At 42.8% G+C, this 23,515-nt stretch overlaps 1 protein-coding gene across 2 annotated transcripts in view; it reads left to right on the top strand.

Moving 5' to 3' along the window:
* The first annotated feature begins 451 nt into the window (after positions 1-451).
* Positions 452-23,515, top strand: part of LOC115634937 (exportin-2) — a 35,812-nt gene continuing 12,748 nt past the window's right edge. Inside the window, exons 1-14 of one of the 2 annotated variants that reach the window (XM_030532995.1) lie at positions 452-1,288; positions 5,572-5,667; positions 6,308-6,450; positions 11,974-12,075; positions 13,118-13,263; positions 13,586-13,676; positions 13,931-14,038; positions 15,225-15,317; positions 16,511-16,678; positions 16,758-16,887; positions 19,239-19,304; positions 21,296-21,498; positions 22,347-22,431; positions 23,182-23,243. In XM_030532995.1, the coding sequence (XP_030388855.1) occupies positions 5,583-5,667; positions 6,308-6,450; positions 11,974-12,075; positions 13,118-13,263; positions 13,586-13,676; positions 13,931-14,038; positions 15,225-15,317; positions 16,511-16,678; positions 16,758-16,887; positions 19,239-19,304; positions 21,296-21,498; positions 22,347-22,431; positions 23,182-23,243 (1,482 nt within the window). In that variant the 5' untranslated portion in view covers positions 452-1,288; positions 5,572-5,582. Of the gene's footprint in view, positions 1,289-3,959; positions 4,056-5,571; positions 5,668-6,307; positions 6,451-11,973; positions 12,076-13,117; positions 13,264-13,585; positions 13,677-13,930; positions 14,039-15,224; positions 15,318-16,510; positions 16,679-16,757; positions 16,888-19,238; positions 19,305-21,295; positions 21,499-22,346; positions 22,432-23,181; positions 23,244-23,515 lie in introns of those variants that run through there. The other variant, XM_030532997.1, reaches the window with a different exon arrangement.

Raw genomic sequence — 23,515 nt, 5'->3', positions numbered from 1 at the left:
ACCTCAGTTCTCTGCAAAGGAAACCTGTACCCACTTTCAAAAGATGAGTTTGAGAGCTAAAATTCCTAAGGCCTTGGCTACACTGGTGCTTTACAGCGCTGCAACTTCCTTGCTCAGGGGTGTGGAAAAAAACACCTCCCATGGGGAGGTGGAGTACCTGCAGTGCTGGGAGACCTCTCTGCCAGCGCTGGCGCTGCGACTACACTTGCACTTCAAAACGCTGCCGTGGGAGCGCTTTGGGGCTTTGAGTGTAGCTAAGCCCTGAGTAAGCTGCTTCTCCTCTCCCTCCCCAACTCTGTGTAAATGTAAATACTTGTCTCTGCCACCAACAGAAGTTGGTCCAATAAAAGAGATTCCCTCATCCACCCTACTACTTACAGTGTCAGGTTTGACCAAATGGCCTTGTTGAACAGAAGTGGGAAGCTTATGCTGTCAGTTTCCTTTTTTTATTTACAGGTGCTTGTAAGTTCCATAAAAAGCAACGAGTCCTGTGGCACCTTTAAGACTAAAAGATGTATTGGAGTCTAAGCTTTCGTGGGTGAATACCCACTTCAGAAGCATGTAAATTCCATGCAATCTTTAGTCACTTGGCCACAAAAGAACAGGCCGTGCCAGTTATTCCTGAACCCTGATAGAAGAAATTTAGGTTGTAGATGAGCTCTGGCTGGCTTGCTGCTCAGCGGAGATGTGAGGGGGCAGCCTTGATTCCTGAAGCTGGGGACTAAATGCGTTGCGGGAGGGGGCCGTTGCACTGGCCCCCCTGCCCTGGAAGGAGTAGTAGCAATGGCTTAACGCTCTGGCGGGGGTGTCATGTAAGTAGGTGAGACTCTCACAGGTGGGGGGAGGGGCTAATGTACATGTCCAGCCCTTGGGGGTCGCAGGGAAAAGCTGAGGAACGGGAACTCTGAAGAGAAGCGCACCCTCAAGGCCCCTGTAGCGCCGCTCGCCTGCCTGGAGGGTGGGGATGAGGACCGGCGGCTGCCTAGCCGCGCCGGGGGGTGGGGCAGAGCTGACCCAGACCTGGACCCCTCACAGCCACACGCCCCGCCGCGCCGGAGGGATTGTGGGAGGAGGCTGGCGATTGGCCTAGCGGTCCAAGGAGCGAAGATGTCGGCGATTGGCCCAAGCCGGAGGCGCTAAGGCTTTGCTGATTGGCTCACCGCCGCGCGCGTAGCGTGATGCGATCAGTGCGTCGCCGCCGCCGCCGTCGCGCCCTCTCACCGTGGTTTGAATGTGAAGCGGAGCCGGAGCTCTCGGAGCTGCTGCCGCCGCCGGGGAGACCCTCCAGGTGAGCATCAGCCGCGCGCGCAGCGCGAGGGCCCCTGCGGGCGAGGCTCGTAGGCCGGGTCCCCTTCGCTGCTGACATGGGGGGGTTCCCTGTTTATTCCGGACTGGGGGTGGGCTCTGGGCCCGTGGCCCAGCGGGAGGCGCAGCTGAACGTGCTGGGCCCACCTGGGCCCGCCTTCAGCGCTTGCACCCGCCAGCGTTGGTTCTTAGACCATAGTAGTAGGGAAAGGTTCGCGCTGATTGGTCTGCGCTGCTGTCAATCTGTGGCGGGTAGCGAGTTAGTTTGAGGGAGGGTGGGTGCCGCTTCAGTCTCTTCTCCGGGGCCCTGAGCGAGCCCCCTTGGCGGTAGGGCCTGGCGGGCAGCGTACCCCGGCTCCTCGACTTAACAGTAGCGACTGAGGGTGGCAGTGTCGCCTCTTATCCCCTCTTCGGCAGGCGCTCGGGGAGCGCGAAGGGGGTAGTCTCCCCGCCCCCTCTTGCACAGGCTGGGTGGGTGCAAGGGAGCAGCCGCCGTCCTCTGATCGCTGCAGGGAGGGGATAAGGGGGCAGCCTCTGCCCTCACTTACGGGCATCTCTCGCTCTTCTGTCCCTCGGGCACGTGATCTGGGTTTACTGCGGTATGATGGGTAGAGGAGCACAGGAGGTGATTTGCACGGCAGTATTTCGGAGGCAGCTGGGTGATAACAGGAGGAAGCCTTACCACATAGGTGGGGTCTTTGCTGCAGAAGTCTGTGGCACTGAGTTTCTCCCTCTCACTGTTGGGTTGCGTGCTTTTCCCCTCTCTCCCCCTCTTCATTGTGCATGCTATACACTCACTGGTTAGTACAACCAAAGGAAGGAAACTCAGGCACTCCTCCCTGGATGTAAGCTGGGTTCGCTTCCCAGCACTGTACCTGTTGGAAGACACCAGCTTTTGCTGCAAAATACTTGTGTGCACTTAGTCCTTGTTCTAATTTAACTCTATGCCTGATTACAGGCTACAGTTGAAAGGGAAGAGAGGAGTTAGGATGCATTAAAAAGGAGTGAAAATGAGCTGAGGTGTTTGGAGGAAGGAGGAGCAGTCTTTACATCTGTGTAATACTCTGGGCACTGTAGTAAAAGCAGGGATTTAGAAACTTGGAATGGATGGTGAAGGAGTAGTGGTGATTTGGAAAACATACTAGGCCTAATTACTTTAAACATATGTGGACGTCTATCTGTTTAACTCCTTTCTTTCCTCCATCTCTTTCCTGCTCACTGCCAGATAAAGTGGGTACAAGAGCTCTGCTGCTAAAGTAACTGTGGTTACTTACAATCTTAAGAGAAGTTGGGGTTGAGAGAATGGGCGATACCAGATCATGAGACAGCCATTACCTCAATGTGTATTGGTATTGTGCCTTTCTATGTACAGATATCGGCAACTGAGGACTGGGTTACACCTAAAATTTAGGTCAACCTAGCTACTTTGCTCAGTGGTGTGAAAAATGTCATGCTCCCAAGGGACGTAGTTAACCCAATTTAAACCCTGGTGTAAGTACGGCTAGATTAATGGAAGAATTCTTCTGTCAACCAAGTTACCACCTTTCAAGGAGGAGGATTTACTACATGGATAGAAAAACCCCTTCCATTGCCCTCACAGTGGGTTTTGTGATAGAGGAAGTTTGCAGAGAAGATGGGTTTTTGGAACAGTAAATCATAGCACTCGGCACCTCTTGGCTTTGCCCTCACTTTGTCTTGTTTCAGGTAAAATCCCAGCTAGTACTTGTTTCCAAAGTATTGTGGTTTAGTCAGTTGCTATTCCACTTACTGTCTCTTCACTAAATTAAGGAAATAATATTCCTGTGAATGGAACTCATGCCTGATAAGTGATCTGACAATTTAGAGCAGAAATGCAGTGTTCTCAAAGGTTCTTTATAGTGTTGCATGAAAGTGGAGTGGGGAGAAATGTCTTTTTTTTCTTATTTCTGACACAATAATCCTTGCCCTCAGTTAATTTGTCTCCCTCCTTAATATGTGAATTATGTTAGTGTCTGTCAGCATAGACACTTGCCTGGGTCAAAACTTAAAAACATTTTTACTCTCTTTATAGAAAGTTGCAGTCTGTTAAGGAAGATGCATTATTATGGCTTTCTTGTGTGTGTTAATATAAAGGGGGGAAAAAGTTGCTGGCAATATAGCACCACAGCTACCAAGTGAGCACCAGTTCACAATATATGAATGAGTTCATTGGCCTTTGGTTGGAGCAGATATGGGCCCATTAATTTCAGTGGGATTATTTATGTAAAGTATGCAAGATTTAGTCCCAGAGTCTGAAACAGGACTGTGAAAACAGACTTCAGTTTCTTTCTGTTTGAGGTTTTTCTATAACTTTATAGTAAGCTCTCCAGGGAGAAGAGCCCATTCTATCTTTGCGGAAATAAGAGAGGCTGAGAGAGAGGATTTCCTGTGGTCCTACAGGACCAGGTACTGGTTGACATGCCAGATGCAACTGAAAGGGCGTTGAAATTCTAAACTCCTGCTCTGAGCTCAGAGAAGGAAAGCATAGTCATCTGAGTTCAGAGTTGTTTCAACAGACAGTTTACCAAAGAAAATCTCTGATAAGAAATCAAATAGATTCAGACTGAAGGGAATAGAATCTTAATTCAGTAGCTAACATATTTTTTGGCTAAAGTGTCTTTTATTTCCTGATTGTAACAGAAAAATGACGAAAGTAGTAGATGAGAGGTGGAGTGAGAAATAGAGGAAAACAGTTGTAAAGATGAAAAATCAGCAACATTCTTGTAGCTAATGTAAGTTCCATCCACTATGGGACTGTTGGAAAGGGTGTGTGTGTGTGTGTTATGGGTTCGTTTCATACCGCTGCAGCCATGTATCAAATCTACATAATTCACAAGTGACATGAGTTTAATTAGGGTGAAGTATGTCTACATGCCTGTATTATACAGCTGCTTACTAAGGCCAGTCTCTCCCTAGCTAGTACTTGCGATCCATTTGTTTCATGAGCACTGAACTTCATTCAGACTCAAAAGATAAACTGAATGACTTGTGTATTGGTTGATTCCCTGGCCTTGCAAAATTACACTTGCCTGAAGTAAGTAATTTTTAATTATGGATGCATCAAATATTTGTTTTACCATAGTAATGGTGGATGAGGGCATTTTGTCAGAGAGCTGGTAAACTCTCTCATTAAATATTACCTTTTAGTAGGGTTTTGTTAGCTGATATGAGCTAATGAATGTGATTGTAGTCAGGTCAGCTGAAAACGGGAGGAAAATACTGTTTTGGGGCAGGATTGTATTCTTTTACAACATGCAAAGGTCACTTGCATACTTATCCACAGTAAGGTAAATGAAACTCTTGTGGTATTACTGTCTCTTTAAAAAGGTATATAAGTACATACTATACCATTAGGCAAAAATTAGCTCAACGAGCTTAAGGTTGGATGCATTTGTAGATACGTTAGAAGTTGCTGTGAATTGGTGATCAATACTCAAATGGGACACCCAGACTTCAGTCTGGATTACAGAAGTATCTGCTGATACTCCAGTGGCAAAGTGTATGTTCTCATAGCAGATTATAAATTCTGTACTTAGTTTTAATTATTGCTACCATCTCCTTTTTGAGAAGGGAAACATCTTCTCACTGAAGATTAGCCCAATCTAATTATTGCCTAAACAATAGGATAAGAGAGTGCAGCTTGGAACAGCAAAGAAAAACAGACCACCGTGGGAAAAGGAAAGGGAGGAAAAGAGCTTGAACAAAATTGAAATGTGTCTTGACTCTGGTCGAGTGATGATAGTCACTTGAATGATCTCAACTAAGCTGTGAAGGTAACAGCTCACCAAGGTGAACCTGGAAATATGTGTAAGACAATGAGAGGAGAGGAAGAGTAATGTAGGTTGGCTTGGCTTGAAATAGCTTTCTGTTTGCAGGGTAAGAATTTTATATTGCAAGTTCTTTACCAGCTTTTTCTTTCATAATGTGCCTTTAAACAAGAGTCAGCTCTCCAAAGAACTTAAAACTGTTCTGTTTGCAATTCTCTAGGTGCTCGGCCTAACTAATAAAATAGTTGTTAGCAGTCATACATAATTGAGAAAAATGTCGTGCTTTCTGCTTTAGATATATATTTCATTTCATATTAGCTTTGCTTGGATATAATACAGGTTATGAATGCACTTTCTGAAATTTCAAATGAAAATGTAAATCCTAAATAATTGTATGCACAGCCTGTTGAGCTGGTAAATAGATTGCATAGAAACTATTTTTTACTCTGAATTCTTAACCAAATATTTCATGCATCTTTAGGTTCTTCAGTTATGGAGCTCAGTGATGCCAATTTACAGACTTTAACAGAATACCTAAAGAAGACACTAGATCCAGATCCTTCTATACGGCGTCCAGGTAAAGTAGTTAAAAATGCATAGTGCTTGGGTGAAAAGCATAGTATCTGCTTAGTTCTTCTGTCTGCCTGAACTGCCACTGATGTTTGTTAGATGTGATCTTTTTCCTACCTTAAACTGTTTTGGGTTAGTTTCTAAAGCAGTTGAGTCTTTGAAGGAACCCTGTGACAAAGTGTGTAAATAAAAGCTATCCATAACTTTTATCCCTGTTTTCCTTCTCTTCCATGTCCCTTCTTTTCCTAATTTCATATTCTCTTATATATCTTCAATGAAAAGAAGCAATGCTGTTTCCAAACATAGATAATGCTAATTAAATTAATGCTAATGAAAAATCCGAGATTTGCCTGTGGGTGTTCAGGGGTTTTTAGAAATGGTGAGGATGCAATATTTCCACAGCTTGCTCTGCATTCAAAACTTTTTTTTGTAGTGGAAACACTCTAGCACCACCATCACTTAATGTTTGTCAATTTTTGTGGAAATAAAAATGCAGTCTATTTACATACTTCTCTTCTTGAGACACACTCATATGAATATTAGTCTAATTACTAAATGGTGCTTTGTTTTCTATTTCAGTGTTGAAGAATGATAGGGCTCTGTAAAAGCTAATGCATTTTTTGTTAACTTAGCATATTATCTTACAGCGGAGAAGTTTCTCGAATCAGTTGAAGGAAGCCAGAATTACCCATTGTTACTCTTAACGCTGCTGGAGAAGTCGCAAGATAATGTCATCAAAGTCTGTGCCTCTGTAACTTTCAAGAATTATATTAAAAGAAACTGGAGAATTGTAGGTATTTTGGTGAATAGTTGTGATAAAATGTAATATAAGCTGTCTGATATACAGTAAACTATTCTTATGTGAACAGTAATCATGGAGAACATTAACATACCCATGCTTTGAGAGATGATAGATGGATCAAAACAAGTACAGATCTTGACTTATTGACTGGATAGGAATTGACAGTATTTGGGTTCTTGAAGCCTGAGAGAAGACAGTCAGATTCTTGTTAATTTCACTCCCTTGCTGGATCATAAGAATAGAGCAGGATAATGAAATGGTGAAGGAAGAATATAACGTTTGATATTCACATTTCAGTAGGGCAAGCCTGGTCTAAACACAAAGTTGCCTCATTTCAACTAAAGAAGGTGTTTTTGGTTTGGTTTGGTTTTTTTAAAACCAGTACAACTTTGTATGCGAACACTCCTTAAATCAGTTTAGCTTAGGTGAGGTTGTAACTGATTAACGCTAACCAATTTAAAGAGTGTCCACACTTGGATATTATATTGTTTTATTTTCTCACTTACAGAGATGTAGGAGCTTAAAGTTGTTCTTATTTTGGAGATCCTGGAGCATTCTTTGTTCAAAATATTCAGCTGTAGTGAAATTTAATTTTTGGATAAAACAACTACATTTGGAACCTATCAACCCTGACAATGTGTGGAGATTTTTGTAGTACACCTAGCAGCTAAATGCTGAATTCCCACTGAAAGTTATTGGGAGTTAAATGCCTAACTGCCATTTGTATCTCTGAAAATCTTCAATGTATAAATTTTATAATGCTGGAAAAAATGCTTTAGGATTAATGCAAATTAGCTGTTAAATCAGAATGTGAATTTCCCATTACAAATGGGATGACTGTATTAGTGATGTAAAATTTTAGGCCTTTGGGGTGTCTTACTACAATTTAAATGAACGCTGTCATATCACAATTCTTTGTATTAAATATTGTATTTGCTGTTGACATAATTAGTACCCAGCATACAGTTATAGCAAAAGGTGCTAATGGTTTCCTTATTAGTACAAGCACTCGGGATAAAGATGCCATGTAGTAGGTGCATCCAAAGAGTCATTAAGGATGCTGTATGAGTTCAAGCACCCCCTTTGTCTGGCAATTGAAATGCTAAGATTCACTTGTGTTGCAGAACAGCTGTATAAAGTATGTGCTCAGATTCACCTTTCTAGGCCATGTGGTCTTAGTGTGCAGCCTTGGGCTAGGTATCTCCCAGGTATAAAGCTCAAGGACACCGGGAGGAAAAAGGCACCAAGTTTATCAGCATATAGGTCACATTTGCACTACAAACATTTATCGGCACAAGTTATGCTTGCATAAAGCTGCCACAGTTAGTCTATCACTTGTGCACATGCACACTTGGCTTCTTATGTGAGTACTGTACGTATGCGCTAGGAATGCTTGTTTTGATGAACAATGCGGTGTGCCATGGGTAGGTAATCCAAGTGTGCAACTCCCCGTCATTCAGTGCACTGTTTTGGAAAGTTTTGGCATTGCAGCATGGTGGGGTATGAGTGAGTCGCGCAGGAGTGACTGGGACTATGGGGTTCAGGTTCTCATCGTGCGACTTTCTCTGCCCCATAATGCCATCTCTATCCCATAATTTTCGTGCCTGTTTTGAAATCCCATGAACCCACGTGGAACTTGTTGCAGTCCGCCATCTCTAACACATGCCTGGAGCATGCACAGCTCTGAACTATTGTCATGAATATTGCAGGCACAGGCAATCTTCTGACATTTGAAGAGCCACGGAGAATGTGATGATTTTCTGAAGAGCAGATTGCTGTGGGACATAGTGAGATCTAGTTCAAGATTGTTTTTGGTGTACATGGAGCAGGTGCAAGTGGTGGAACTCTGCTTCTGGCTGTGGGAAACAAGTGCTGACTAATGGAATGGCATTGTTATGTAGGCTCGGGGTGATGAGCACTGGCTGCAGAATGTTCGGATGTGTAAGGCCGCGTTCCTGGGTCTGTGTGCTGAGCAGTGACACAAGAAGTAGAGCTGCACTGACAGTGGAGAAGTGAGTGGTGATTACACTGTGGAAACTTGCAATGCCAGATTGCTGCTGTCTTTGCAAAGTCACTTTGAAGTTGGAAAATCAACTTCGGGGACTGTTGTCATGCAAGTGTGCAGGGCCATTAATCATCTCCTGCTGTGCAGGATTGTAACTCTTGGCAGTGTGCAGGACATAATGTGTGGATTTGCAGCAGTGGTTTCCTCAACTGCAGTGGAGCAATAGATGTCATGCATGTGCCTATTTTGGCACCAGACCACTTTGCCATAGAGTACATCATGAGAAGGGGCTGTTTTTCAATGGTTATGTAAGCGCTGGTGGATCACCAGGGACTTCACTGACATCAGTGTTGGCTGGTTAGGGAAGGTGCATGACACGTGTATCTTTAAGAACACAAGACTGTTCAGAAAGCTACAACCAAGGACTCTTTCCTGATCGGCAGATTATCATTAGGGATCTTGAAAGGCCAATACTGATCCTGAGGGACCCAGCCTATTCTTTACTCCCCTGGTTCATGAAGCCATATACTGGCTTAGCAGTTGGAGACTGACAGTTGAATGAATATGCTTTTGGTAGACTGAAAGGGTGCTGGTGTTTGTTCACGCAATTGAATCTCAGTAAGAAACATATCCCAATTGTCATAGCTGCCTGTTGTGTCCTGTATAATATCTGTGAAGCAAAGGGGGAATAGTACCTGCTAGGGTAGAGGGCAGAGGTGCAGTAGCTGCCTGCTGAGTTTTAGCAGCCAGACGTAAGGGCTATTGGAAGAGCTCACTATGGAGCTATATAGCTCAAGGAGGATTTGAAAGAGCACATTAACAGCAAGCCACAGTAATGCATTGTGGTGTATAGTGCTCTACCTAGCCCTATAGTTTGTGGGCTTGTTACAAATTGTGTGGTACTTGGTGCACATCTGATGATTACACTTTGTTCACTGAGCCTATGAATTGTGTTACAATGTATTCTAACAACAAAGTGGGTGCTGTCAGTGCCACCAGGCATACTGCGGAATATGTTGGAAACTAATAAAGATGAATTATTTGCCACACAATGCTGTTTTCTTGAGTAAATGAAAACATCAAATTTTTTTTTTAAAAGTTAAAACTAAATGCATTAAAACCTTAATAGACTTGTGGAACAGAGCTTAAAGAAGGGGAAGGAACATTCATGTACATTTAGCTTCACAGACAGCAGTCATGGCTCTTAACAGGTCAGTGTATGTATAGTTGTGGTTGTCTTTAATGTCCCCCGGTGTGCAGGGGTAGGGATGTGGCCCCTGATACCACGTGGAATGTGGAATATACTGGAGTTCTCCATGGCCTTCAGAGGGAGGCAAGCCTGGGCTTGTTGAATCATTAGGGCCAGAAGAGTCTGCAGCATCTATGTTTGTTGTTGCTAGAGAAGCCCCTTTATGACCTGGTGCATCTCTCTCTCTGACTCCTGGGCTCTTCTCCTGTCTGATCGTTCCTTCTCCCGACAGTCTTGCAATATTCATCCTCCAGGTCCTCTATTCACAGTCTGATGCAGCACTGGCTTGCAGGATCCCACTGAAAATGTTATCTCAAGTCCTCCTCTTTCTCTTCCTCCTCTGGCTCACGCACTCACCAGTGTGGAAGGGAAACCTCTGATTGCTGCAACTACAACAGCTACAGATAAAACACACAGATACCGTTGTCAGTATAGTCACAATGGAAAACAAAAGTTAAGATTCAGAACTGCCTTCCCTTGCTCCCCTAAAAAGCTAAACAAGAGGTTGACATTTCTGCTTCAGAGTGATTGTGCACAGCATCATTCACAGCTTCAGCCATGGTATGCCCTGCCAGGGATGAGGGAAATGAAGGAGGGAATTGCTCAGTTGCATAAAATTATGAGTATAGTGCAATGGCACTGAATATTGGCACCATTTTTACACAGGCGTGGGCTTGCCTTTACTCAACTGCCTGGACTGCAGTGAAGTCTCAAATAGGTCCTGAATTGTGGCATAGCTGGACACCCTCCCCAGTTGCATGTCCCCCGTGGTCGTCCTCATCCTTGCTATTCATACCGGGGACCTGTGACTTGGGCTTCTCAGTGGTATCCATGGGGGAGGGTTGGATGATGGTGTATCCACCAAATATGGCATGCACCTCTTTGTAAAAGTAGCAGGTCTGCAGCTTGGCACTGAATCGACCATTGGCTTCGTTGGTGTTCTGGTATGTCTGCCGCCATTTCTTCGCTTCGGTGCTGCTCCCTGTCATACCCCTTCTGCCTCCCCTGTGCAATCTGCTCACAGATGTCCACATTTCTGTGGATGGTCTGTAGCTGTGACTGCACAGTATGTTCTCAGGCCCAGGAAATCCAGTCCTGTCTGCTTGTGGCTGGAGCACGTCTGGAGCATGTAGCTGATGTGGTGAGCTGTGCAGTTGTCCACAACAGTGGAAAACTGGTAGTTGTGCTCACCAAGATGGACAATCAGGAAAAGACATTTAAAAAAATTGGAGGACTTTAAGGGTGGTGGTGTGCTTCGGGTCTCTATGATGCCTGGGCAGTGGAGTATTATGAGACAGCGGCTGTAGGACTGTTAGGGTCTACATAGGTAATGCAGTGTCTGCGTTCACTCTGTGTCAACCTCAGTACATCGACCATGTTCTGCTAAGGGAGGTGGTGTTACTATGTCAGCATAATGGAGAGTTTGTCAGTAGGAGACAAAATTGGACACATTCAACTAGGTTGATGCAAAATGGTGATGTTGACATAACTTTTTAGTGTAGACCAGGCTTTAAACTTGATAGGCCTTGGAGAAGAGAGCCAGAGACACAAGATGCTTCAGGCGACAGGGCAGAGCTACCTTTTCTGGGGCTGCTGTAAGACGGAGATGCCTATGCGCTGCTCATTGTAAGTCCTGTTCAAGGAAACAGGATTTGTGCATCTTGTAAATAAACAAACTGCATTAAGAGGTTCACTCTCACTTATTTCTGCTCCAAATAGGAAGCTGATCTTGCAAGGCCCTGAGTTCTGCTACTGCTAAGCAAGAGGCCAATAACGATAAATTACAGATTAGAGAAGGGGAGGGGCATTTCTCTAGTCGTTTTCAGTTTTATTTTGTGTAAGCTTTGAAATTACGTATTTGTAGTTTGAAGTTTGCTGGGTTCCAAGTTAAGTTCACCCACCCAGCTGAGAAATACCTTCATTTAATTAAAATTCACCTATAGGTGTCTATTTTCAAGTGGTTGGTCAGCCTCTTCAAACCAGTAATTCTGAAGGAGAAAGTGTAGTCCCTGATTTTATAGAAGCATTTAATTTTCTTGCTTTATCTGCAGAGATTGCCCTTATGGTTCCAGCATAGGCAGATGTATATCATTGCAATAAAGATATTGGCAAACACTCAGTTTTCTTCACTGGGTTTCTTTATTGTGGTGCAACATGCTCAACTTATGTAAAGAACACTCAAAAATATTTGGAGTATTTTTTTTCCATTGCACAGAGGAGTAACAGATGTCTCAGTTAATTAATGTTTTACTTTTAGATTGAAGATGAACCAAACAAAATATGTGAAACAGACAGGATAGCTATTAAAGGCAACATAATACACTTGATGCTTAGCAGTCCAGAACAAATTCAAAAACAGGTAAGATGGCAGAATGAAGTGGGGTTTTTTAGATTGCTTAACTGTGATCTTCGGGCAGATGTTGTGCCTAGAAGCCCTGATGGGAGATCAGAGTCGTGCTCTGGGGTCTTCCAAAGAGTTTACAATCTGTGTGTGTGTGTGTGTGTGTGTGTGTATATTCATTCTCATTCTCTCTCAATGAGAACAAGTGGATAAAACAAATGTTTTCCTCTTTAACTTGTGATCCCTCTCAATCTAACTAGCTTAAAGTGAGTATCTAGGTATTTGTCATGTGTCAGTCACTGTATGCTCCTAAGGGAATTCTGCACCAAAAAAATAAAAATTCTGTGCACAATATTTTAAAATTCTGCATATTTCATTCATCAATAAATAAATGTGGAGACTCCAGCATGGTAGTGGGGAGCATAGGCCACTGGCTGCATGGAGGTGGGAGATCACCCTGCAGCTCCCCTGCACCTCGGGACACAGACTCAGTGGTGACACTGCACCAGACCCTAACCCAATGCAAGGGCCGGGCTTGCCCCGGAAACACCCCAGGGCCCTGCCCCTTCATGCCATATGTACCAGGGTAGCAAATGAGAGGGTGACACAGTCTTGCATGCCTAGCTCTGGCCCTGATCCAGGTGTGAGGCAAGCAGGCTTAGCCCAGTGGGAATCCAGGTGTGGGGTGAGGGTTCTGTGTGAGTGGTTTGAAGGGGGTGTTCCTGGTGCTGGGGGAATGGGACTCTACAATGGAGATCCAGGTGAAGGTGGTTGGGGCTCAGCAGGTGTGGTGTGGATGCAGGGGTGGGGGTCTGGTTGCAGGGAAGGTGAGAATCACTGTGGTGGGGATTCGGGTGCAGGAGACTGAGGGGTTTCTGGGTGTGTGGGGGGCACTCTGGGTATGGGTGGTCCAGATGCATGGGTGTTGGGTGGACTGGGGAGCAGGGTAGGAGCCACCAGCCGTGGTGCAAAATTCCCGCAGGAGTAAAAATAGTATGTAAGTACTGATCACTATGCTGCTCACAAATGGTATGATATAATGGTTACATTTCCTTTCCAGTTAAGTGACGCCATTAGCATTATTGGCAGGGAAGACTTCCCTCAGAAATGGCCAGACCTGCTGACCGAAATGGTGAATCGTTTTCAGAGTGGAGATTTCCATGTCATTAATGGAGTCCTTCGCACTGCACACTCCTTATTTAAAAGGTATTAAGGGGTTAGTGTATGAATTCCAGAATTTCTACTAAAATGCACATACCTCTGCTTATTAAATTGAATTCTGTGGCTGTGTTAATTGTCTTTGGCTTCTGATTGAAGTTACTGACTTGATAATGATTGGTAGCTTTATTTAAGTGATTATTGGATTTCATACCTTTCATGGAGAGTTTTAACTGTAGCATTTAGTCATTCAAGCAAACGCAAGAACTTGTCTCAAGGTTCAGAGTTCATTTATAAATAATTAGATGCAAGTTAAATTGGAATGAAGTGCTATGACCATTTTTTTCCTCCCCCTGCCTTCGTTTGCCAGATACCGCCATGAGTTTAAATCAAATGAACTGTGGACAGAAATCAAACTTGTCCTTGATGCCTTTGCACAGCCCTTGACAAATCTCTTTAAGGTACAGGATTATTTCTGACAGTTGTTTGAGCTTCTTTTAAGGATGATTTAACACTTTAAATTTACTTACTTGTGAATTCTTGTGGAATGCAAGTTATTTAGAAATAGTTGTTCAGTTGTCATCCTGATTTCAGTTTAAAATTTAGTACGTTTCTAAAGTCATCAGTACTCTGTAATTGTAACATTACATGGCACTTGCAATACACCCAATACATTTCTGTTCATGTTTCCTATTAACCCTTTCTTCTTTTCTAGGCCACCATTGAACTTTGCAGTACGCATGCAAACGATGCCAGTGCTTTGAAGGTTCTCTTCTCTTCTCTAATTCAGATTGCAAAATTGTTCTACAGTTTAAATTTTCAGGTGAATCTTAATTTATTGTTCCGAATTATTGGGTCTGCTCTGAAGGAGACAGAGCTGTTATGCTTTAAGCTGTTAAGCTTTTTGCTGTAGAATCAATTTAAAAGGTCCCCTCTGGAGGATATTATCTGGTTAAGGTAAAAAGTATTAACCTGTGCCTACACAAGAGAATAGGCAGAGGTTGGGATTGACTAACATGTTTGCTAACCTATAGTTAATTTTAGTCTGTCTTCCTGATCTAGGTAAACTCTAAGTAGCAGATCAGAGAGGCAAAAATACAAGGGTAGCTAGTTACAGGTGAATTGCAAAAGACTCTTAAAAACAAAAACCCTGAATTTGTGGCCACTCTGCTGCTGCTGCTTAATGCATAAAGGAGCCTGAAAAGCTTTTGTTGCTTATGGTAAGGTAAACAATAATGAAAACGTTCAAGAATGTCAATTTTGGCCTTTTCTGGTTTTGTTAGGAGTGTTCAACCTTAATTACAAGAACAGTGGTGGTGGTGAAGGTTCAGTGAACGTTGTTTCCCAAGTGTCAAACTATTTTGCATGTCTAATAAGGTTTGACAGAAAACAATTGTAAACAGTCTCAAGCAAATCAAATGAGAAGGGATTTTATTAACTTTTAAGTTTGATAGCAACATAATTTCACTATTTTTTTATTGCCGTAGAATTGCTAAGGTATAAAACAAGCATATCTGTGTTTAAAAACATGCTAAAAAGCAAACTTTTAGACTCTTTATACAGTGCAAAGCACCCTTGTGAGTACAGGCCCTTGAAGTGTGATAAATGTCCCCGGAGACTGTTGGACTCCTGTTTCCTTCTTTTGTACTGAAGAGTAGGATTGAGCAAAAGGGGCGGCCTGTGCTTTTGTGTTTTGAGGCTAAGGGGGCAAAAGGAGTGAGAGTGTCTTTCGTTAGGACAAAAAGGGTTGTGAGTTGCCTCTCTCTGACCATCTTTCAGAGGAGAAAATCTCTCATGGCTCCTAATATCTCCTGAAGTGGCGTCTACAAACAAATACTAGAGATAGAAGCTATAGTGTGAAGTCTCTATGTCAGGGTCTTGCATGATTTCCTGTGTCGTTCCTTTCTGAGAAAATAAATTAATGGACAGTAACTATAAAGCTGCCAAACTAGTATAACCAGGAATGAACTTAAAATGTGCATTTCTTTCATACTTTTTTCTCCTCACAGGATCTTCCTGAGTTTTTTGAAGATCACATGGAAACCTGGATGACAAATTTTCATAGTCTTTTAACTTTAGATAACAAACTTTTACAAACTGATGTAAGTATTCCATAAAATTTGCCTCTGTTCAAATCTGTTTGCAGGGGGAAGGAGTGACTAAGGACTTGTCTACACTGGCAACTTTAAAGTGCTGCTGTAGCAGCGTTTAAACGTGGTTGTGTAGTCACAGCACAGCGTTGGGAGAGAGCAATTGATGGACCTATCCTCTGTGAACTTATCTAATTCTTTTTTGAACCCTGTTACAGTTTTGGCCTTCACAAGATCCCCTGGCAATAAGTTCCACAGGTTGACTGTGTTGTGTGAAGAAGTACTTCTTTTTTTGTTTTAAACCTGCTGCCTATTAATTTTATTGGGTGACCCCCTTGTTTGTGTGTTATGTGAAGGGGGTAAATAATACTTCCTTGTTCACTTTCCCCACATTAGTCATGATTTTATAGATCTCTGTCATATCCCCTTTTAGTCACCTCTTTTTCCAAGCTGAACAGTCAGTCTTTTTAATCTCTCCTCGTATGGAAACTGTTCCGGACTCCATCGTTTTTTGTTGTCCTTCTCTGTATTTTTTCCGATTCTAATATATCTTTTTTGAGATGAGGCAACCAGAACTGCACACAGTATTCAAAGTGTTGGGCATACCATGGGTTTATATAGTAACATTGTGATGGTTTTTTTTTCTGATCTTTCTCTTTCCTAATGGTTCTTAACATTCTGTTAGCTTGTCTGCTGCTGCACATTGTTGATAGTTTTCTGAAAACATCTGCTCAGTGAGGCCAAGATCTTTCTTGAGTGGTAACAGCTAAATTAGACCCCATCATTTAGTATGTATAATTGGGATTATGTTTTCCAATATGAAATACTTTGCATTTATCAGAACTGAATTTTGTCTGCCATTTTGTTGCCCAGTTGCCCAATTTTCTGAAGTCTCTCTGCACCTCTTCATAGACAGCTGTTGGGTAATTTTGTATTGTCTGCAAACTTCACAACCTCACTGTTCACCCTCTTTTTCCAGATCATTTATGAATATGTTAAACAACATTGGTCCCTGTACAGATACTTGAGATACCTTCTATCTATTGTGAGAACTGTACATTTATTCCTATATTTCCTTATATTTAGAATTGTGAAACACCAATACAACAGCATTATAAAATACTTTCCTCTTTTTATTTTGGTAGCTAACTGTTCACTAGTGTTGAAATTTGCATGTTTGAGTTTTTAGTTTTGTTTTATATGAGGATGAAGAGGAAGCTGGATTATTGGAGCTATTGAAATCCCAAATTTGTGATAATGCTGCTTTGTATGCTCAAAAATATGACGAAGAATTCCAGCCTTACCTGCCTCGTTTTGTCACAGCGATCTGGAATTTGTTGGTCACGACAGGCCAGGAAGTTAAATATGACTTGGTAAGTTGTTATATATTTCCATCCAATTTTAGAATAAACAGTTCAGTTGTGCTAAAAATGGGTCCATTTTATGTTCTAGTTGGTAAGCAATGCAATCCAGTTTCTGGCCTCAGTTTGTGAGAGACCACATTATAAACATCTGTTTGAAGATCAGAATACCCTGACAAGCATCTGTGAAAAAGTTATTGTTCCCAACATGGAGTTTAGAGGTAACTATTTTTTTTTTTAAGGCATGTTAGTAGCAATTATGACCAGTAAAGGATAACTGTTGTTACCTTCATAGTAATGTAAGGGCTGCACGATTAGACCCTATGCATCCTTGCACAAGAGTCAAACCATGTCTCTCTGATAGTATGCTAATCTGTTGAGTTGCTGTGGAAATGATCATGTGAGAAAATTTCAATCCGGGAAGGAACGATAGCAGTCCTTTCTCTTGTAATTTCAAGTTGCGCTATTACTTTGAATTTTTAAAGTTATTAGTGCAAACACCAGAATAATTCAGGCTGTGTAACGAGGTGGAGCATGGAGAATTTACCCCATCAAGCTTTAGTGGTTTATCTGTCTGGCTCATCTGAATCATTTTGATCCTGGGGCCAGCAAGACTTAACTTGTAACAAAAATTTATTGCACCAGTTGGAAGCTTCCCTTCTTTCTAATGCATGAGTTTGAAAGCCTCTTGGTTCAAATACACTTAAAATACACACCTCTACCCCAATAGAACGCTGTCCTCAGGAGCCAAAAAATCTTACAGCTTTATAGGTGAAACCGCATTATATTGAACTTGCTTTGATCTGCTGGAGTGTGCAAACCTTCCCCCCCCCACTCCGCCCCCAAGCACTGCTTTCCCGCATTATATCCGAATTTGTGTTATATCGGATCACGTTATATCAGGGTAGAGGTGTATATGGGGGGAGGAATAGCTCAGTGGTTTGAGCATTGGCCTGCTAAACCCAAGGTTGTGAGTTCAGTCTTTGAGGGGGCCATTTAGGGATTAGGGGATTGGTTCTGCTTTGAGCAGGGGGTTGGACTAGATGATCTCTTGAGGTCAGGGCCGGCTTTAGGCTGATTCGCCCGATTCCTGGGAATCAGGCCTTGTGCCTAAGAGGGCCCTGCGCTTTTGGTGCCTTTTAAATTTTTTTACTTACCCTGGCTGCTGTCTGCTCTGGGGTCTTCCATGGCCCCGCTCCCCTGACCAAAGCACCGGGGGAGCGCAGCTGCCCCACAGCCCTGCTCTCTCAGCTGGAGCTCCGGCCGGGAGTGCGACAAGCCCCGTGGCCCCAGCCGGAGCCCTGGAGTAGCAGGGGCTCTGGGGGCTATTTAAAGGGCCAGGGCTCCAGCCGCCTCTGCCACCCCGGTCCTTTAAATTGCCGCTGGAGCTCCGCCATCCCCATGCATTCCCCAGGGCTCCCACGGCTATTTAAAAGGTCTGGGGCGGGGTAGAAACGGAGAGCCCAGGGCCCTTTAAATAGCCCCCCAGAGCCCTGGGATAGTGGGGGGCTTGGGTGCTTTTTAAAGGGCTGGGGCTCCAGCTGCCTCTGCTGCACCCCCAGCTCTGCCTGCACCAGCCCCGCTGCCTGCAGCCAGCTCTGTACCCCCTGCCCACAGCCAGCCCCTACCAAACCCCCTGCCCTGTCTCCAGCCAACCCCTGCCACACACCCCTGCCTGCACCAGCCCTGCACTGCCCACCCTGCCCTGTCTCCAGCCAACCCCTGCTGCATCCCCCTGCCTGAAGCCAGCCAGTCCCATACTCCTGTCTCCAGCCCTGCCAACCCCTGCTGCATCCCCCTGTGGCCCTGCCTGAAGCCAGCCTGCCCCACACTCCCCTGTCTCCAGCCAGCCCCGCACCCCTTGCCCTGCCTGCAGCCAGACCCTATCTCCAGTCAGCCCCTTCCCTGCCTCGAACCAGCCCCATGTCCACTGCTGCCCTGCAGTTCCCAGGCCAGTAACCTGCACACCTGCTTCAATGAGGGGGGCAGGAAGCAGCAGGGACCCACACATGTGTACACCCCCAGGGAGTGGCGGGGACCCACACATGTGAAACGGCAGTCATTAATAACCAATCAACAGCATATATGATGCAATGTACATCTTATACAATTTTATTATTTATATAGTTATGGAAAGTAAATAATACATGGAAGAAATGGAAGGCTTTTTTTTACACTTTTTTCTTTTTAAGTCATCCCTGCCAGGGCCCCGCCGAAAGTGTTCGAATTGGGCCCCACACTTCCTAAAGCCGGCCCTGCTTGAGGTCCCTTCCAACCCTAATAATCTATTATTCTATGAATGTCTCCCATCTTTTCTACATCCAGTGTATAACCGCTCATGAACATGAAAGAAAAGGAGTTACATTTGTCAGTTAAAGCTCATTGTGTCACTTGTTATGCATCAAGCCCAATATGCTGTGTAGTAGCTGGCAAGATCTCTTAATCCCATTAATATCACAGAACACTGTTTAAACCATAGTTGTTGACACAAAGTATCTCAATTCTTTGCTAAGAACCAAACACACAAATGAATTCATTAGTGTATCTCATAAATGGTCTATTTCCTCTGCAGCTGCTGATGAAGAAGCTTTTGAAGATAATTCTGAAGAATATATAAGAAGGGATTTGGAAGGATCTGGTAATGCACAGATATACTGGGAATATTTTACATTTTTAAACATAATGCCAAAGAACGGAAATAGTTTTCTGAAGTTTATATATCTTTATTTTTACACTTGGAAGGCCCTTTCCAAAATCAGTTCTAAAGAGACTTTATCCAAATCTTGAGAAAGTTGACTGTCATGCAAAAGAACAATTGTTCAGTTTTTCCTTAAATTATAATGGGAAAGAGAGTGGCTAAAAGTCAATGTGTTGCAATTGAAAGACATAGCAGAGTTTTAAATACTACCACTCTTATCTGGAATTAGCCACATTTCAGATGTACAACAGTAATAATACCTAGTACCTAGTTCTTATGTAGTGCTTTTCATCCATTGATCTCAAAATGCTTTACAAATGAGGTCAATATCATTATCCTTATTTTACAGATGGGGAACTGGCATTGAGGTGAAGTGTCTTGCCCAAGGTCACCTTACAGGTCCATGGCAGAGCCAGAAATAGAGCCTGGGTCTTCTGAGCTCTTATCTACTAGGCAACACTGCCTCCACTATTAGCATTTATTCATAATGATCCTGAAGTTCAGTGATATAATATGCAGTGGTGGTGTAGCCATGTTGGTCCAGGACTGTTGAGAGACTTCTTATGAACTTGTATACCACTCTTATCAAATTTAGGCAACTAGTTACATTTTACATGAACTTTGAGGCTACTTGGGATACTAGGAAGACAGCCTGATGCATCTGAATGTGGTTCTGATGTCGTTTACCTTAGTTATATTATGTTGGAGACCAGTTGGGCAAATAAACTGCAAACAGTTATGGAAAGTAGGTTGTTACTTGGTACTTGTGTTGTCTAGTTGGAAACCTTAAATTTTTAATCCATTTTTTAAAAGCTCATTCCATATTGAGTTTGTCTAGAACAGGGGTCGGCAACCCATACACACACACACACACACACACACACACGCAGCCCTCTGCCCTGACCCCTGCACCCCCCACACATACTCAGCCATCTCATACCCTGACTCCTGCACCCCCTCACCCTCACACACCTCCAGCCCTTGTTCTGACTCCTGCACCCCACACATACCCAGCCCCCCATGCCTTGACTCTTGCACCCCCCCATATCCCCATCCGCACCCTGAGCACCAAACGGGAGCTCCTGCACCCCTCCCCACATTCCCACCTGCACCCCCAGTCTGGGGTCCCAGCCGCTGGCCCTGCTCAGCCCACTGCTGGTCTGGAGTCCTGGCTGCCGGCCCCTTACCAGCTGGGGTCCCGCAGGCCCTGCTCAGCCCACTGCCAAACTAGGTGAATGGAGTCCCAGGCTGGCAGTGGGCTGAATGGGCTGGCAGCGTGAGATCGTTTTAATTTAATTTTAAATTAAGTTTCTTAAACATTTTGAAAACCTTGTTCACTTTACATACAACAATAGTTTAGTTATGTAATATAGACTTAGAGAGAGAGACCTTCTAAAAATTGTTAAAATGTATTATCAGCATGCGAAACCTTAAGTTAAAGTGAATAAGTGAAGACTCGGCACACCACTTCTGAAAGGTTGCCAACCCTTGGTCTAGAACAAGCTTCAGTGTGTGTATGTCCTCTTTGGAAACAAAAAGAAAATTTTGCAACATTGTCATGCAAATTTATTAGCCCAGGCACTTTATTGTAAGGGTAAAGAGAAAATTATGGTGAAGAAGAAAACTCCTTGCATGCCTGTCAGAAAAATTTTCATTAGGCAGTAAATATGGAGAGCATGCTATCAGCAGTGTTACATATCTTTGCCTATATCCCAGAATATTGTTTAGCGCTCTATTAAGCAGCAGATTAAATTTTCTGCATGGATTTAATCGTCTCCATTCTATATTCATCACAGTAAGTAAAATATTTGACTTAATACTGTACATGGCAATAGTTGTTGGTAGTCAGTATAAACTATATTAGGTAGATATGTGACCTAGAGCCATTCATTCTTTTGTATGCAAATAATATTTTTTTCTTTTTTATACAGATATTGATACCAGACGCAGAGCAGCCTGTGATCTAGTACGAGGCTTATGCAAGTTTTTTGAAGGACCTGTAACAGGGATCTTCTCTGGCTATGTTAATTCCATGCTCCAAGAATATGCAAAGAATCCATCTGTCAACTGGAAGCATAAAGACGCAGCCATTTACCTTGTAACATCTTTGGCATCCAAAGCTCAGACACAGAAGGTACTTTTACATGCCTTTTATTTTAAACCATAATGTATCTGTACACACATCATAGAGTTAAAGGCCATAGGAGACCACTGGATTGTCTGACCTCCTACATATCACAGACCACTACCATCACCCAGCACTTGCACATTTGTCTGATTTTGGTCCTTGAGTTTAAAGTATTACAGCCCACAGGAGACTAAACTATTATGTACCGCAAGTTGATTGAGTTTGTTACATGGTATATACTGGCAGTAAATTCACTGAAGGGAAGGGCATTACGCTGATCAAAATTTGGCCCACCGTATATGAATTAGAATGGCCTTATGAGAGACTAATATAATTGTCTGCAATCAAGCATAGTGAAAAATATTATGCATCTTTCTTTCTTGCTGTTCTGCCAAAGAACCCCAGTTCTGCTCTATAGCTCTCTTGCTTTCCAGTTGTGAGCATCTGGAGAGCAGTGCTCAATTATGATGCATTAGATGGTTATGATATAGATAAGTCTTACAAGGATTACAAAACTGCCATGAAACACATCTCCACTTGATTTAAGAGGAACTTGATTTCAGCTCTATATAGGGGTTATAGGATTAGCAAGTGTCATAAATACTTTCTCAGTTTAGGGGCTATTTTATGTTGAACGTTGAACATTGCAGCTAGAAACGACCCCAAAACAAATGTGTGCAGAATAATTGGAAAGGATGTTCTGAATGAGAGTATCTATGTAGCTCCTAGACTGTGGTGATTGAGTACTTTATAAATAACTAGATAAATTTGGGTGCTTTCTGTAAAACCACTTGGAAATAAGTTAAAAAAATAGATGAATATTGATAAAGATTTTTCTGATTTCTTTTTTCTAGCATGGAATAACACAAGCCAATGAATTTGTAAATCTGACAGAATTCTTTGTGAATCATATTCAACCCGATTTAAAGTCTGCTAATGGTAAGCTCAGGGTTATCTATCCCATAATGCTCCTTTTGTAGCATACCTAAAACCTCTTTGGTGGCCGTTAACTTTTATTGATTTTTCAGATGCACAAAAGTTTTAAGAGTAACAATACTGATGGCTTGCCTGCAGTGTATACCCACCCATTTTTGCATAAGGTAGCAAAGTTAAAAATTTGGTTATAGGAGACTGAATGTTTTGTATTCTGCTGCTGCAGCCATTCATTCTATGGAAGTATTTGGTGGGGATGAGGATGGGAGGTTTTTCATATTCCCACACCATTTGTTTCATGATAGACTGCTGTTTTCAGCCTAGAAATACAGTTAACTATTCATGTACAAACTACCTTTGATTTTTTTTGGGGGGAAGTACTTCTTTAAACTGTGTCAAGAGGTTATCTTGATCAGTTCCATGGCCTACCATCAGTGTGGTGGCTAGTGCCATGTCATATTGTTGTAGGTCAGGACTATGAATAACTGATCAGACCAACTCAAAATCCAGAGTTTAACATATCTGATCGTAAAATTATAAGAAGCAAAAAAAAAAAAAGCAAATGTGGAGAGTGCCGTTTCGGTCTTACAACTGCTACATGCTTACAACAAAGTCCATGTTAATACAATTTTGAAAATGTACAGATAACTCATGAAGAATTCTTTGAGCTGCTGTCAACTCTGTATGTAATTTTGTTAAATAAACTCCATATACAATAATGCCCAAACGCTCACTAAACATCCCTTTCATTTCTAGTGAATGAATTTCCTGTGCTTAAAGCTGATGGCATCAAGTATATCATGATTTTCAGGAATCAAGTAAGTTGCTCTCTTAATCCTCCATTACTAGTGTCATTTAGCTTGCAGTCATTTTATACTTACCAAGCCTAATGAACTAATTTCCACACAACATATAATAAATTATTTCAACAGATATTCAGTAACCACATGTTCCATGTCTGAAGATGAATATTAGTGGTATAAAAAACTTGTTAATGTTCGATTACTGTTAGAATAGGGAACATTTAGGATTTCTTTTCCACTTGTAACCTTCCATGTGCACAGAGAAGAGAAGTGACTTTTAGCTAGGG

The sequence above is a fragment of the Gopherus evgoodei genome, chromosome 14, assembly GCF_007399415.2.
Source record: "Gopherus evgoodei ecotype Sinaloan lineage chromosome 14, rGopEvg1_v1.p, whole genome shotgun sequence".
NCBI lineage: Eukaryota > Metazoa > Chordata > Testudines > Testudinidae > Gopherus > Gopherus evgoodei.
This window is presented reverse-complemented; position numbering and strand designations above follow the sequence as displayed.